The sequence below is a fragment of the Chinchilla lanigera genome, unplaced genomic scaffold, assembly GCF_000276665.1.
Source record: "Chinchilla lanigera isolate Chin_1 unplaced genomic scaffold, ChiLan1.0 scaffold00041, whole genome shotgun sequence".
NCBI classification, from domain to species: Eukaryota; Metazoa; Chordata; class Mammalia; order Rodentia; family Chinchillidae; genus Chinchilla; species Chinchilla lanigera.
The window spans coordinates 12,808,207-12,825,932 of NW_004955442.1; the positions used below are offsets into that span (position 1 = coordinate 12,808,207).

Here is a 17,726-nt window from a genome sequence, read left to right on the forward strand (position 1 = left end):
ATAATCAAATCAAATCATTATTATTATTTTTTTGTTTTTTGTTTTGTTTTGTTTTTCTGGTACCGGGAATTGAACTCATGACCTTGCGCTTGCCGGGCAGGTGCTGTGCCACTGAGCTAAATCCCCAGCCCCTAATCAAATCAAATCACACCTATCCCACCATTCCTGCCACCTTCTTAGTCAGTTCTGAAAGTTCTCTTTTATGAGTGTCTGTTATGCTGTCGGGCTGCCTCAGGGTCCCAAATGGATTCACAACATTATGGCAATTTCTATTTAAATAAACACGTTACAGTGTGTCCTCATCTACCTTACTCACCAGATCTAGAACCGTCTACCTCTTCCCCAAAGTCCAAATGACTATGAAAGGTAAGTGTTATCGGTTCAGGACATCCAGGGAGCTGTGACGGTGCAAAAAGACACTGACGAAAGAAGACTTCTGCAATTGCTTCAAAAAGAGGCATGAAGCTGGGCATTGTGGTGCACTCTGTGATCCCACAGCACTTGAGAGACTGAGGCAGGAAGATCACTACCAGTTTAAGACCAGCCTGGGCTACATAGTGAATCCAAGGCCAGCCTGGGCTACATAGTGAAACCCTGTCTCAAAAAAACAAACAAAACAAAAAGATGAATTAGGCTGGGCATGGTGGCACACACCTATAATCTCAGCACTCGGAGGCTGAGGCAAGAGGACTGCTGCAAGTTCGTGCATGGACAGCCTGGGCTACAAAGTGAGTTCAAGGCCAGAATGAACTGCATAGCAAAACCCTGTCTCAAAAAGACAGGGAAAGAGGCTGGGGATTTAGCTCAGAGGCACAGCGTCTGCCTGGCAAGCACAACATCGTGAGTTTGATTCTGGGTACCAGAAAAAAAAAAAAAACGAATTGTACGTAAATACTGTACTATCTCAATAAAACTGCTGAGAACAGGAAGGATTCAATCAAGTCAGCTGATAAATTACTGCCTCCCCCACGGTCAGGGGATGGACCTCAAGGCCCTTCACGCGGAGGCACATCCCCAGCTCCCTTATTTTTTTGAGACATGGTCTCTTTAAATCACTAACCTGCCCACAATGGGCTTGAATTTATCACCCTCTTGCCTCAACTTCCCAGGGTGCTGGGATTACAAGCATATGCCATCATGCCCAGCTTCAATATTTTTTGTACTAGATCTTTATGTGAATTTTTGGCATTAATTTGGAATTAGGTGCTACTTTATATCAAAATCTTGATCTCATTTACTTATTTATGGAATCAAGATTTCTCAGATTAAAAAAAATATACATGTTGAGTTGATGTTGATATAGAATTGTTGCTGAGGGGCTGGGGATTTAGCTCAGCGGCACAGCACCTCTCTGGAAAGCGGAAGGTCGTGAGTTTGATTCCCAGTACCGGAAAAAAAAAAACAACAAAAAAAAGAATTGTTGCTGAAATGTGCCTCATTCCAGCAAAAGGTTATATTGACTGTTAGTACTAGAACTACCTGAGGAAAAGTAGCCCATTCACTTCAGAGACACATGTTACATACTTTGTTATTTGCTTTATTATTGATAAAAATATTTGTTTAGTTTTATCAGTTGGAAATTTGTAATGACTATCAAACCACAAGATAAATTTTCACTTAGAACATTATGGTGATGAACATTTTTCAAATTCTTATTACAAGTACAGTACATATTTTGGTTATAGATACATACAACGTGATTAACAGAAGATTTCCACGTGTAAAAGCCTAGAATCAAGTCAAACGATCATTGATAGGGAAAGGGATGCGGATAGTGGCACAGCCAGCAGTGAAGCAGGACCCCACACATCCCCACAGAGCTGACTCAGGACGTGGGATCATGCAGCTGATGATACGGATGAGGAGGCAGAGGAAACACACCACAGAGCAGTCCCAGAGCTCACACACAGGAAAAAAAACATGAGAAGGAGACACCCAGGTCCCCTACGGGACAGAAGAAGGGACCTGGCATGGCGAGACATGTTGGGATGTCAAGAGAGCTGCTGTCTTTTTCTTTTTCCTCAAGAAAAAAGGTAAAACAAGCAAGGTACAGTAACACAAACCTGCAATCCCAGTTATCCAGTAGGCTGAGGCATGAGGATCACAAACAAGTTCAAAGTCAGCCTGGACAACCCCGGCTCAAAAACAAAGTTTAAAAAAGAAATGGTGGCTGTGGAGAGCACTTGCCTAGTGTGAGCCAGGCCCTGGATTCAATCCCTAATATCCAAAGAAGAAAAGAAAGAGATAATCAAATATGAAACGTACTAACTGCGAATTATGAATAGTGGATGCCTGTCATGTTACTAATACATATACACACACGTATATACTGTGCGTACTTGTGTGTGTGTGTATTCACGATACTGGAGATTGAACCCTGGGCCTTGTGCTGAGCCACATTCCTAGTTCATCTTATACTTTTTTTTTTAATAGTGAGACAGGGTCTCACAAAATGGGCTCAAACTTGCAATACTGCTGCCTAAGCCTCCCAGAGTGCTGAAATTACAGTGTGCACCACTATAAGCTAAATATTTACTTTTTTTATTTTAAAGAAAATAAAAATTGGGAAAAAAAAACATTAAAAACAATACAGAATTTCAAAACAAGGTGATAAGATATCAACAATGGTTGTTATATTGCATATTGCATCTTTAAAGTAGTTGTTCAGATTATCAGATATAAGCATGTAAAATTGGTCAAAAAAATTAAGCATTAACTGTTCCTTTCAATAAAGCAATAGAAATTAGTAGTACAATTATCTTAACTATCGTGTGTGTATATATATATATTTTTCCCCCTTGTTTCTTTTCTCTTTTCCCTAGCAGTTTCTTTCCCTTTCACAATATCTATTATACCTTTCAGATTTTATTTACTCTCTCAGTTTCTTACAATAGTGAGACAATATGATGTCTACACATACAGGTCTGATTTATTTCACTTATGAGTATGGTCTCTAGTTGCATCCATTTACCTATAAAATGAGTTTATCTTTCTTTATAGGTGAGTAATATTCCATTGTGTAAAAATACCACACCTTTTTTATCCATTCCTCAATTGTTGGGCATTTAGGTTGTTTCCAAGATTTAGCATTACAAATTGTGCTGCTATAAACATAGGTGCACATATATTGCTGTGGTATGATGAATGTTTACATTTTTTGAAAAGAAAATTTTAACGAAGAAATGTGTTAATGAGAGAACTGACAGCAGCTCCCAAGTGTGGGTGTTTTGTATAAATGAGTATAAGTGGGTGCAAGGGTGTATGTACGCAAACAGTTTTACGTGTATTCATGCTGGGATGTGCATGTGTGTATGTGTACGTGGTATGTGCGCTGTATGGGGTTGTATGTGTGTGCACACACTTCAGGACAAAGAGTAGAGTGCAGAGCTGTCAGAAGGGGAACAGAAAAAAGATCTTGAGACAGAAGAAAACCATGAAAATGAAAGAGATCAAACAACAGCCACATCCACAGGGCTCTTCCTCCACACCCACTGAGGTCAAAGCCCAATCAGTCTCCCCAGTAACCCCATGCTGAGACAGGCAGCACTGCCCCCATTTTCCATTTGGAAAACTGAGCCCAGAGGTCACCAACTTTGAAAACAGTGGGACTCAGCTGGGCTCAAACCTATAGACTCCAAAGCCCACTGTGTGTCTTCATTCCCACCCTATGCGCTTCCCCTTCCACAGCTCGGGGGGCAGGGATGAGTGGTCACTGCTAGTCACAATGGGCAGCTGTTCACATACAAAGAGCCACATGCAAAGGCCCTCCCGATCAGAACAAATGAAAGTCCTTCTGTGGCCACATCAGAGGGCCCATGTTGGCCTGAAAATTCTAGTTATATGTGCCAACACATGCGACAACCTCAGAGGGCAGACCTCAAACATTACCGTTAGAACAAATGCCTCCATCTCCCCTTGCTTACTGGCAGTAACCAAAAGCCACCTGACTCAGATGGCTCGCCTCCTCTCGCCCCAAGAGATCCAGTCTCTGCCCAACTTACAGGTGTCCAGGCAGCAACAGGGAGGTGAATGGCAAGAGATAAAGCCCAAGGGCTTTCTTCCATACGCACATCAGAGAGGAAAAGACACGCTTACCATCTCTACAGATGAGAAAAGTCAAAGCCACAGGCCTCGGGCCACTGGCATGGGGACTTCCAGTGGAAGGGGAAGGCACAGTCCCACCACATAACCCAGAGTGAGCTGAGCAGATTCCAGGGTTCCCTGCTGTTCTACTTGTGTCAGGCTGCACACACATGAACAGTGACTAGTATTCACAACAGGAGGTAGAAATAATCTAAAGCACTTCAAGAAACAGTCCTGCCAAGGGACTGAGACTGATATAGAGAGATCGCCAAGAAAGAGTAAGGGAGAGGCAAAGCACAACACGGGTGAGGAGCTGCGCACTGTAGTCCCAGCACATAAGAGGCAGAACAGCTCGCACACAGGAGTTCAAGAGTAGCCTGGATCAGAAGAGGGAGGGAGGGAGGGAGGGAGGGAAGTAAGGAAGAAAAGAAGGAAGGAAGGAAAAAAAGAGAGAAAGAGAGAGAGAAAAGAAAGAGAGAAAGAGAGAAAGAGAAAGAGAGAAAAGGCGAGGAGAGGGGAGAGGAGGGGAGGGGAGAGAAGAGGAGGGGAGAGGAGAGGAGAGGAGCAGAGCAAGCAAAGCAAAGCACAGATCAATTAGGAGACAACTAAATAAAAATATACAAAGGGGTCCACAATGGATGCAAGTAAAACAGTTGGGAATCTCATATGAGGGCAGAGATGGGGTGCAAAGTATTAAATGGCGCCTCAATGTTGTCCCTACAACCATTTGTACCATCTGACTCTCAACTATACCCTCAGCTTTTAAAAATCCAAGGGCCAGGGATATAGCTCAGCAGCACATCACCTGCCTGGCAAACATGAGGTCATGAGTTTGATTCCTGGGACCAAATAAAATAAAATAAAGAAATCCAAGCCATGAGTGGTGGCGCACACCTATAATCCCAGCACTTAGGAGGCTGAGGCAAGAGGACTGTTGTTAATTTGAAGCTAGCCTGGGTGACATAAATGAGTTCAAGGCCAGCCTTTGCGAGACCGTCACAAAAAGGCCAAAAAATAAAAATAAAATAAAGTCCAGTTTATGAGAGACCAGAGTTTGGGACCCACCTGGTCAGAGGCTTCTGGTCTAGATCCTTGCGGAAAATTGGCCCCCAAACCTACCAAGCCTTGGAATTCCCAATAGCTACAGTGGGGGCTCAGACCTCCAGCAGAAAGGTCATGTTCACCAAAAGGCCTTGTCCCTTCTGTGCTATGCAGGCACAGTGAAGAGCCACACACAGATAGTCCTTGTCTTCTGCTGACTGTGGCACTGGGATGCACTAGTTTCCATGAGGCCTGAGAGCCACCTGTCCCAGGAACATGGTTCCACGCGTCTGATTCGGCTGCCACCGATTGTAGGGAGGTTCCAGACAGCCTGGGCCCTTCTTCACATTCCAGGCACTCTTTGCCCAGCAATGAACATCCCTGCACCTGTCCTAAGTGATCCACTCTACACTGCCCAGCACCCACCTCCCTGCCCATTTACTGAGAGCCTTCCTCTTCCCTGGCCCAGCAGGCATCCCTCTACCTTGGGACTCCATGTGAGGCCATTTGCCCACTCATGTCCAGCCTCCCAGCTCAACTCTGAATTCTCAGCACTATCTGTGCTCTTCCTCACTTACTTGCTATGTACCTGCCATCCTCCTCCACCTAAGACCAGGCATCACTTAACAACTGATTACTGTCCTATATCCCCATGATGCCACAGGGACCCCCACACAGGAAGAGCTCGATGCACACTCACCAAGTGAGGGAAGGTGGAGGATACCGTGCCTACTGTTAGACAGTTGAGAAAACTAAGGCACAGCAGGGTCGAGTAACCCACTGAGTTCACACAGCCAGGGAGAAGTAATGACCTCACTGAAACCCACTGACCACTGCATGTTCAGCCACATGAAGGCAGACCACAACATTAACAAAGACACCCAGCCCACCCAGGACAGGGACCAACAGTGTGATATGGTTGGGCTGCCTCAGTCATCACCCCCAGTATGGGCAGCAGGAAAAGGCTACCAGGTGGCTACCAGGGCTGGGAACAGCTCACTGATTCCACCTGCTGAAAATTGTCGTTCTCTAACAGGACAGCTGCTCCCAGTTACCAGCTTTCCTAAATTGCTAACACAATGCCACCAAACCCAGTTGTACGTAACCTGCAAAATCAGGGTATCACATGTGCTGGAAGAGTAGTGCTCTCCAAGGCCAGATACCCCACCAGGCCACGAGGTAGGGGGCCTGGAAGGGCAGCAGCCTGGAAGGGCAGCAGCACCTTCTGCAGAGTCCACCCACCTAGTCACCCTGCTCATGGATCCCAACAGCACTTCTCTGCTCACCATCACTTCCTCAGCCTCACCACTCTGTGTCTCAGGATCCCCAGCTGTAACAAGGAGGACCAGGTTGGCTAGAATCCGGACTTCGCACCCGCAGACGGGAGGTAACAGGTCAGCGCTGCACACAGCATGCCCTGAGGACGAGCGAAGCCTGCGGTGCAGGTGAAGAGACTCTGGGCAGTGCTGCCATACCAAATAAAACGCCTTAGCACCAGAAGAAAGAAGAACAGTGCCCCACCACAAGCTAAGGACAGCTGTGACTAAAGTAAAGATTCTGGTCCCTATGCCTCCAAAGCCTGAAGTCACCTATGGGAAGGGGGACGCATCATCCCCACCCTGTCCTCCCTTTTCTGGAAACAGACCGGCCTTGGTCACCTTCCTCGGTGCTGGGACAAAATACCGGACATGTGCAACTTAAAGGAGAAGAGGTTTATTCTGGCTCACGCTTTACAAGTTTCAGTCTTTACACAACAGCGAGGCCGGGCTGAAGGGCCGGGGCAGAGGAAAGCGGCTCACATCAAGCAGCCAGGAAGCAGAGCATGAAGGAAGCAGCCAGAGAGGCAGACACCCTTCCGGGTCACACACCCAGTGAGCCTCCTCTTTGGACAGGACCCCGCCTCCTAACAGCAAGTCGGCTGTAATGCTCCCATAATCCAATCGCCTTTCTAAAGCAGCAGCCATGAAGCTCTTAGGAGACATCTGGATATCTGCTATAACACCATCCACTGCCCACAGGGTGGGCCCCAGCTACCAAAGGCACAGGAGGGGGCCGTGCACTGAGGAGCCAGACAGACACAAGGGCAGCTGGCAGCCAATGGGATGTTTCTAGAGTTATCCACCGAGCACCAAGTCAGGCATAGGAGGGGAGTGGAGGTACCGCATGCTGCTATCATCCATCTGCCCCCCATCTGACAAACAAAACAGAAGAACGACTCTAGAAGACTGCATGGGACACAGTCCGAGGGCTGGGGAAGCCAAACCACACATAACCCAGGGTGCACTTGGTCTGTAGGCTGTACAGGCAGGAGCATAACTAATAACCATGTGGGGTCATGCAAGAAATGCACACTTTCCAGAAGCCTCTGTGATAAACAAAAGTCCCATGAGGTGAGGCCAAAGCCCCACCCTGCTGGCTCCTGTGATGACAGAATCCCACCCAGAAGGAGCCTGGGAAACTAGAGGCCTCCAGGATTTCAGTTAGGGAGCTGGGGCTGCAACCAGAGTAAGCTCCTGGCTCAGCAGGGACCAAACTCCTATCTCAGAGCTCCAAAGCCAGTGCTAACCCCACCACAGTTGCCCCAATGGTGGAAAATTCAAGCCGCACACAGAATATGAAACTGATTTTCATTTTTTTATGGCATCTTTATGGCAGAGTGTATTGAAAACACAGCAGCCCCAAAACAGGATGAAAAGAATACGCACACTTCACAACACCCTAAGCAAAGATTGCCGTCACCCTGGGAGGTGGGCACAGCCTGGGACAAAAGATCCATTTATGGCCAGTGGACTTCACTTCTGATGTGCTAAGAACTCTCACCTCCAAGTCTCTGATTTCTAGAAGGTAGAGCTAGTGGAGAACTCACAGTCATCCCAGGGAGACAGGCAACGGAAGGCAATGGTCACCATGGAAGCCTACTGCTCAGCTGTGGCTGGACACAGGAATATGACCCAGGTTCTGGGTCCTCCAGTGCTGATTTAGAGCCAGGCCAAAGCCAAGATTCCAGGGGAGCTGGAGTACAGTCCCTATAGACAGATGTGGGAGTAGGGGGCGGCAGCTTGATACTGAGGATCAGAGCTAGGGGTGCTCTGCCACTGAGCTGCATTCCCAGCCCTTTTTACCTTTATGAGACATAGTCTTGCTAAACTTCCCAGGGTGAAGTTTAGCCTCAAACCTGCAATCCTCCTGCTTCAGCCTTCCAAGAAGCTGGGATCACAGGTGTAAGGGACAATTCCAGGTGATTCACCAGTTCTTCCACACAGAGGCTCAACCACCAAGGGTCAGCAAGGCCGCAGAACCACCTCCTATCTGCTTGTCCCCAGAAAAGGATGTACTCTGCTCCCCCCAGATCTTCTCAGTCTTGACTATCACAGGTAAGAGAGGAAGAAAATTAGGCGCCCTCCTAGAAAAGGGATAAATTTGCTTCCTGGACAGGGTTCCTGCCTTCTTTCTACTTCTTAAGGCCCAAGGAACACCAAGAGAACAGCAGAACATCCCCGCCCCAGGCAGAGGGACACTAGAAACCAGCCTGCTTCACAAATTCAAGAAATGAGGAGCTGCATCAACTTCTCTCGTCGGATAGAGAAACAGTCTGTCTCAGAAATTGCCCCAGTATCTATGGGCTGAATGTGGGTTATCCACACAGTGGACACTTACACAGCGTAAAGAACAACAAAAAAAGGAATGGAATGAACACACACTCACACATGCACACAAAGTGCACACACACACAGGATGGTGAGTGAAGCAGCTGATCTCCTTCCTCCACCACTTTCTGTGGTGACTTGGTGCCAGTGTGACCTCCTCAAAGCCAGGGCTGACCAGCTGGCATTACTCTGCATGGTGGACACAGTACTTCTTTAAGAGCTCAGCTGTGATGCCCTCACACCTGCTTTGGACCTTGGCCTGGGGACCAGATGTCTGTCTGATGGCAAAGCCTGTCCAGGCTTCAGTTGCCACATCTGTATCAGGGAAACAAAGCCAGCTGTACACACCATTCGGGCACACAGAGCCCTGTACTGAGCCCTTGCAGCTGTTGCCACTGATGTGACCACTGACTGGCACTAGCCTTTCACAGCCCAATGGCTAAATCTGTGTTAGAACCAGGTCCCCAGGTCCCAGTGCCCCCACACTCTCCACTATGACAAACCCAAAAGTCTCAGATTTGTAGGACCTAACCCCAAGATCACACAGCAGTGAGGCACTGGCCCTGCCACCTTGCTTTTTCCCCAGGAAGAACAAGCAGAAAAACCCTTCAAACAGGCTCACAGGTCCTCCTGTTAACTGCTCAAAATGGAGGCTTCCTGAGAGGTTGCCTCAGGCTGGCCTCTTGTAGCTAGCAGAACTCTCACAGCCAGAACATGCAGGCAAGTGGGCAGACCCAAGACTGGGAGCCAGGAATTTACTGTGTGACCCTGACTTGCTCCCACCTCTGGGTCTCAGTGTCATCTATAATTAAAGGCATGTGACAAGAATAATGTTCCCCAAGTTGCAAGCACTGTGTCATTACTTAAGTACATAATTGTATTTAATATTTTAATCAAAGTCAATTCTTACTTAAAAAATTATGAGGAGGGAATTTTACATCACTACCAGGCTGGGAAAACTAGTATTATCTGCCAAAAGAAAAAAAGTAAAAAAGTAGTACAGCCAGCCACAGTGGTAAACACCTGTAATCCTAGCTACCGAGGCTAAAGCAGGAAGATCCCAAGTTTGAGGCCAGCCTGGACAACTTAGTGAGACCCTGTCTCAAAAAATAAAAGGGCTCAGAGGTAGAGGATCCCTGCGTGGGATTCGAGAGGAGAGCTGCAAGAGCACTGTGATTTACACTTTCTGAACAACCACTACTTTTTACACACAATAAAAAGTGTAATCAAGAAGGTAAAGATCCCCAAGAAAGGAGAGAGATACCATGTTCACGGATGCAAGAAGTTTGCACTGAAAGATGGCAATTCTCCCTAAACTGATCTGTATATTCAATATAGTCCCTATCAGAATCAAACTTTCTTGTAGAAACTGTCAAGAACTTGTAAACTTTATACAATCATCTTAGTATTAAAGCAGAAAAAAAACACTTGCTCCCATACATGAGCCCCCCCCCACACACACACACCCTTCAGCATCCCTTTTCCTGGCCTTCAATAAGCCTTTTGTTCTCTTTGTTTCTGTTTTTCCCAAACTGATGTAACCACATCTCTGTCTGTGCTGTATGCTAAGAAGGTGAAACTTTCAGTGCAACTTTCTTGGCCAATCATGTAACCTGTAATTTATCTTAGTTTATGCTAAAAAGGTAAAATTCAGTGTAACTTTCTATCTAGTCAACTAATGGTAAACACTCTGTTCCTGGACCTCCTACTCGGCTGTAGATCCTATAAAAATCCTGCTCCCTGAGAGTTCGGGGCTTGGCTCTTTGCTAAAGAATCCCAGCCAAGCCAGCAGGCATGAATAAAGAACCCGTCTCCAGAACGCCAGGTACCACTTGGTTTGTTGGTCTTGGTCTGTTGTAACGCTTACTGGGAATTGTAAACACCTCTGAGGAGCTGTAAACATCTCCTAAAAGCTGTAAACACTTTTTTTTTATGAGCTGTAACACTACAATAGTATACCCAAAACAATTCTGAAAAAAATAAATAGAAAAAGAATAATTAGAAAACTTGTGCTGGCTGATGTCACAATTTCCCATCAAGCTTCAGTAAACAAGCCATGCACTGCTAGTATAAAGGCAGACAAGGGTTTTCCAATCTCAGCACTGTGGACACTGTGGGGCCAATGATTCTTTGTTGTGGGAGGCAGCTCTGTACCTTCTACCCACTCTATGCCAGCACCACACATACACACTTCTCCATGACAAAACATGTCTCCAGATGTGGCCAAATGCCACCCTAGAAGGCAAAATCACCCCAGCTGAGAAACACTGGCACAGACATATACATCAAAGAGACAGAACAGAGAGTGCAGAATGAAATGCTATCTAAATGGTTAACTGATTTTTGACAAAAAGGCAAAGGCAATTGATGGGAAAAAAGATCTTTACAATAAATGATACTGGAATAACTGGATTTCATATGCAAAAAAATAACCTTTTTGTCCCCGCCAGTACTGGGGATTGAACCCAGGGCCTTTCTACTGAGCTACTTTCAGCTCTCTTTTTATTTTGAGGTAAGATCTAAATTGCAGGTTTCCCCAGGCTGGGCTTGAATTTGTGATTCTGCCTCAGCCTCCTGAGTGTTAGGACCACAGGTACACACCACCACACCCTGTGAAAGCCGTAGATTTTTTTTTTAGAAAATTAACCCAAGAGCCGGGCATGATGGCACACACGCTATCAGCCCAGCACTCGGGAGGCTGAGGCAGGAGGATCACCCTGAGTTCGAGGCCAGCATGGGCTACACAGTGAGTTAAAGGGCAGCCTGAATTACAATGAGATGCTGTCTCAAAAAAAAATTGGATAAGAGACTTAAACAGACGTTTGTCACACACACACACGAACACACAAACACACCCCATATTCAAATGGCTAATAAACCCATGAAAAGATGCTTAACATTACCAGTCACCAGGAAAATGCAAATCACAACCCCAGTGAGGGACTACTTTACATCCACTAGGTTGGCTAAAATCAAAAAGATGGACAAGTACTGACAAAGATGTATAGTAACTGGGCCCCTTCTACACTGCTGGCAAAAATAAATATAAAATGGTGCAGTCACTCTGAAAAATAGTTTTGATGCTCCTCAATAAGTTAAACATAGGCCAGACATGGTGGTGCACACCTGTAATCCCAACCCTATGAGGCTGAAGCAAGAGTTTGAGGCCAGTCTGGGGCAGGTAGTAAAACCGTGTTTCAAAATAAAAAGGTTAAGTGGGGCCCTGTAATACATCCCTATAATGCCAATGACACAGGAGGCAGGAGGATCACAAGTTCCAGGCCAGCCCAGGTAACTTTGTGAGAATCAAAATTTAAAATAAATTGAAAAAAGACCAAAAATAGGTTGGGCATGGGCATGTTGCTCAGTAATAGAGTACTCCTGATCCAATCTGTAGCACTACAAAAAAAAAAGAGGGGGTTAAGTAGGTATCTCAGGTATATAGCCAATCCACACAAAAACTGTACATAAATGTTCACAGCACCATTATTCATAACAGTAAAATGAATAATGAATTAATGAACAACCTAAATGTTCATTAATTTATGAAAAGATAAAATGTACATAACTGTGCAGTAGAAGTATAAATATACACCATATGGGAGAACCTCAAAAAGCGAGGTCAAGCCAGACACACACAAACATAATTGTATAATTCCATTTATATGACATGTCCAGAAAAAGCAAACTTTGTAAGACAGAAAGCAGATCAGTGATGGGGTGAAGAGAGAAGACAAAGATAAGCACCAAGAAGTTTGTGTGTGGGGGGTAATTTCTAAATTGATTGTGGAAGTTTACACAGTATTATCAATTTATTAAAAATCAAGTCCTATGTTTACAAAGCAAGAGGACCACAAGTTTGAGACCAGCCTGGGTAACTTACGGAGATCTTTTCTCAAAACTTAAAAGAATAAATAAATAAAGCAAATGTTATTAAAAACTCATGCCAAGCACTGTTGCAGTGTATGCTGAAAGTTCCATAAAGAGAATTAGTGTTGGGGCTGGGGATTTAGCTCAGGGGCAAAGCGCCTGCCTGGCAAGCGCAAGGTCGTGAGTTCGGTTCCCGGTCACAAAAAAAAACAAAAAAAAAAAAAAAAAAAAAAAAAAAAAAAAGAGAATTAGTGTTTGCCAGGCGTGGTGGCACATGACTGTAATCCCAGCATTAAGGAGGCTGAGGCAGGAGGATCGCTGCGAGTTTGAGTCCAGCCTGGACTACAAAGTGAGCTCAAGGCCAGCCTGAACTACATACCGAGACCCTGTCTCAAAAAGACAAAAAAAAAAAAGAAAAAAAGAAAGAAAGAAAGAAAGAAACTAAATTAGTGTTAGATGTTTAAAAAGTACTAGCACCTGACTAGGGGTATAACTCAATAGTAGGATGTGTACTTAACATATGCAAGACCCTGGTTCAATCCGAACAGCACTACAAACAAACAGCATCCATGGTATCTTGTCCTTGACACAATCAACAAAACTGACAGAGACTTGAAAGGACAGCTTCTCATAAAGCTGACTGGTCCATTGGGAGAATCCCCTCAAATCATCACCAACATCTCTGTGGACCCAAGTCTACCCTTAGGGAAACATAATGAAGTACTGTTAGTGTCCCTTCTGTCTAAAATTGACCCTCCCTGACCTAATGGTTTTCTGGGGAACCTGGAAGCACCAGGCACAGGAGGATCTTGAGATCTCATGCAAGTCAAGAAGACCAGGAAAGAATACACACACGGCATCACCCAAAAGAATGAGAACAGTAAGGGAAATAATACTGGCTGGATAAGGCAGCCTTTGGACTGGGCAGGCCTAGAACATACTATCTACTGCAGCAGCATAACTCAGGTGGCCAATGGGTTTCACCTGCAGGGCCAGCTGCAATCGATTAGTGGCAGCTGGCTGCAGGATTCTGTAATGGATTCTGAAACCAAGTCCAGGCTCAGCGGGAAGACGCGACAGGAGCAACTGCCAATGTCTACCACAGCGGAAGGAGAAAGTGATGCTATTAGTGCCATGTACTTGTTGTTTTGTCCAATCATCCAAGTGAAGGGACAATAAAAGTGTGCTGGTCCCAGGTAACAGGAGACGTCTCAACGAACTTTCTGATATGTTATGCCACTGTTAACTGCTGTTAGGGTCAAAGCCAGTTATCTGTTTTCCTTTTTAAGCAATTACAGCACCTAACATTTGCTAAGGATTTCTTACATATCGTGCATAGCTCATAATATACATGCGCTATCAATCCGTATCACAAGTAAGGAAATTGAGTGGGGGAGAGGAGGGTTTAGGTAACTTGATCAAGGTCACTCTGCCAAAGACTAGCAAGAAGAATACAGGTGGAGAGGTCAACAGCAAACTTCTCTGACCTGAGATTGTCAGCCCTTAGACACTCTAGGGCAGTGACGGCAAACCTTTGACGGCTTTCAAACAGCCGGTCGCGGCCTGAGCGCTACAGGTTCACCACCACAGCTCTAGGGGAATATCCAGAGGGCCACAGCCTCACACCAGGCCCGGATGCCCAACCTTGGTGCCTCGGATACAAGCAGGCATAGCGATCTCCCTGCAGTGTAGGCAACAGTGTGGTCTGGGCAGCTGACTAACCCTTTCCTACTGTACTCACTGTACCAGTTTCCCAGCCCTGCATCCCTGTGCGGCCCCCCCCCCCCATCCCTTCCAAAATCAGGACAGAGCATATTTTCTCAAACCTGAGTGGACATCAGATTCAGCTGGGCCATGCGTCTAAAATAGAGGGTGCTAGGCGCCAGCAGGTCTGAGGCAGGGCTGGAAATGTTTAACAAAACAAACGGCTCCCCGCATGAGAGCAGGGGGGCCTGGACCACATGAGAAGGAAACCGGGCCTAGTGGGTATCCTTATCTTTCCTCTGTGCTTTCTTCTGCAAATGTCAGTAGAAGATGGAGAGTGAGGAGCTGAAGGTAAAAGTTCGGTCGGGCCACACATCAAGGCACCGAACAAAAACAAGGCTTCTCTGGGAGCCAAACACCTGATCCTAGTCCCAGCTGTGCCTCCATCCAACTCTGAGACCTTAGGAAAGTCGCCTTCTTACTAGTGACTCAGGAACCTCAGCCAAGAAACCAGCAGGTGTCCTCCAGCTCTTCTCCACCCCGGCTGAAGGTCCTGGTCCTCTCGGCCGCAAGGACCCCTGGCTCTCCCCTCTCAGTCACAATCATCTGCCCGGGAACTGCACAGTGCCCCCACCCACACACCAGGAAAGCCAAGCCTCCGGTGAGATCGGATGTAAAGTGCCCAGACTCCGGGCCAGGTCTTCACACCACGCCTCCAAAGACCGCAAAACCCAGCGTCGGCGGTAGGCAATCTTCACAGCGCACTTTACAAATACAAGCGATGCGCCAGGCACCGCGCTGAGCACGGGACCCAGACCAATAGAGGCCGCGCTAAGAGACTGGCCAAGGTCACCAGCCGGGAAAGAGCAGCTTCGGATTCGACTGTGGACAGTCCGTCCCGGGCCCCGACCACGCCTCAGGCAAGGGGACAAGGGCGGCGCGGGGCTTCCCGCGGGCGCCCGGCAGGAAGGGTCCGCGGCCGCGCGGAGCGCCTCCACCTCTCTTCTCACCATCCCCAACCCCGCTCCACCCGCAGCCCCGCGTTCCAGCCGCGCCTGGCAGGACGCTCACCGGACTTCGGAGGGTAGCGATAGGCGGAGTTCGCCTGGATATCGATGTCCTCCACCCCCGCGATGCGGCGGCTCAGGATGGAGCCCATGATGAAGGCACGGGCAGGGGCACGGGCCGGGACTCGGGCGGCGGCAGTGGTAATGTTCTCACGCAGACATGGCCAGAACCAGGCCGCACGGACACAGGGCCACAGGGTGCCTGGATCCAAGCCCCTACCCGGACTGGCCGGGTCAGACGCCGCGGCGCCCCGCCTTCAGCCCGCAGCTCCCCGGGAAATGAAGTCCGCTCCGCCCAGGTGCTGCGGGCCGCGACGCTGCGAGCGCGCCTGCGCACTACGCCTCCCAGATTGCCCCTCGCGGAGACCAGTCGGCCTGGGACAACCAAGTGCGCACGCGCGGGGGAAGGACGCCCTCTGCGCGACGCAGGAGGGTCTTCCCTTGGAGCTGGTCCCATTGCTCTTCGGTCTCTTCTTGATCTGTACGCGCGTAGCCCGTTTTGGAGAACCAGCGCCTCTGGTTTTCCCCCATGTCTGAAACGTCTCGGATCTCCCCAGTTCCCAGGGTTCGTCTCCCAGCTGGTCAGCAGAAGGCCCATTTTTACCTGGGGCATAGAAGAAAGCCTGGGATGGACCCCAAACCTCCTGAGGTAGTGCTCACAGAGGAAGGAGGCACCTGAGTGAACCTTGGCCAAAACCGAAAGCATCGCTCCGGACCCATACTTGTCCAGAACATTACTTTTACAGTTTTACAGCCCCCCTGCAAGGCAGTAGACGTCCTGCAGTTTACACTAGGAAAACTGAGGTACATAGTATGTGCTGGAGGCAAGTTTCCAAGAATCAGGGTCAGGATTCGAACCTGGCAATTGGAAAGGTATTTCCTGGCTTTCGATTCACACACACCTCTCCGTGTAAGGAGGTCAGATGGGAGCCTGTTTGTACCTTTTTCAGTTGAGAAAATGGGGTTTCAAGAAAATGCTTAGCAAGTCAAGCCTCCTATGCCAACTGAGCAACTGGGAAGAGTAGTGACAGACTAAGAGTCTTAAATGTCAAATCCAGCACAGCGACTTAAATCTACACATTAAAATGCTCCTACCTTTCCAGGGAAAGCCGGATCCAATGGTCCTGATTGCTGAGAAATCCAAATGACTGAGATGAGGGATTTGTGTGATTGCGGAGAGTACTGGTCTTAGAGGTAGGTGGTTAGATTTCCCTGCCCTACAACCAACATGCCCTCTTACTGAGCATTTGTTATAGCCCGGTATGGTGCTGGGAGCTTTGCACATAGTCGCTCATTTAAATTTTCTCTGATGTGTGTCCTAATAAAAAATAAAAATTTTTAGCTGAGTGTGGCGGTGCACACCTGTAATCCCAGCACTTGGAAGGCTGGGGCCGTTGCAAGTTCAAGGCCAGCCTGAACTGCATAGCAAGACCTTGTCTCAAAAAAAAAAAAAAAAAGTTTAAAAAGTCTCTTGAGTTCTATTTTTATTCCCAATTTACAAAAGAGGAAATTAAGGTTCACAGAAATATCCACTCTAGCTGATTGCATGGCAAAAAGTGGCAAGGAGGAGATTTACCTAAGGGTCCTTTCTGTGTCTCCACATTTCAATCTCTTGCCTCCTGATGGATAAACCTGAAGACATCCCCACGCAATGTAGTCTTTGTTCCCTTATTTAAGAAATTTTTTCAGCCAGACATGATGGTGCACACCTGTAATCTCAGCACTAGGGAGGCTGAAGCAGGAGGATCACCATGAGTTTCAGGCTAGCCTGGATTCCATACTGAGTTCAAGGCCAGCCTAGACTATATAGTGAGACATTGTCTCAAAAAAAAATTTTTTTACATTGAATCACATATTTACATGTACACACATCCATATATCAACCCTGCATTCAATTTTTTTCCCTCTCTGATCATGGTGAGGGAGAGTCCTGAGGATTCTAATGCTCAGACTGAAAAGTAGCACGAAGAGCACATTCTTCCTATGGACGATGCACTGGGGCAGATGTCTTGCTAGTTGGACCTTTCATTAAATATTCTTAAGTGTTTCAGATTCAAGGTGCCTCAAAGCCCCTCCAGCAACACTGTTCTGTGCTTCTCAACACAGCTAGGAGACAGGTCTTTCCTGATTTGATTTGAAGTTCCACTATCAACATCTTGGGTGGTTCATTTACTTCTTTGACAAATATTTAGCATGCAACTTCTATGTGACAAGTCATGAGCCAGACAACAGGGATCAAACGGTGGAATATGCTAGACACAAAGCCCACAGGCTAAGGGACTGGGGAAACAGCTCAATGGCACAAGAGCTTGCC

General features: G+C 47.1%; 1 protein-coding gene across 1 annotated transcript in view; it reads right to left on the bottom strand.

The window, feature by feature from the left end:
* Positions 1-15,510, bottom strand: part of Mgrn1 (mahogunin ring finger 1, E3 ubiquitin protein ligase) — a gene marked incomplete at its 5' end in the record, with an annotated part of 42,922 nt that extends 27,412 nt beyond the window's left edge. Inside the window, 1 exon segment of the mRNA XM_005391278.2 lies at positions 15,417-15,510. Within this exon segment, the coding sequence (XP_005391335.1) occupies positions 15,417-15,504 (88 nt within the window).
* Positions 15,511-17,726: the final 2,216 nt, after the last annotated feature.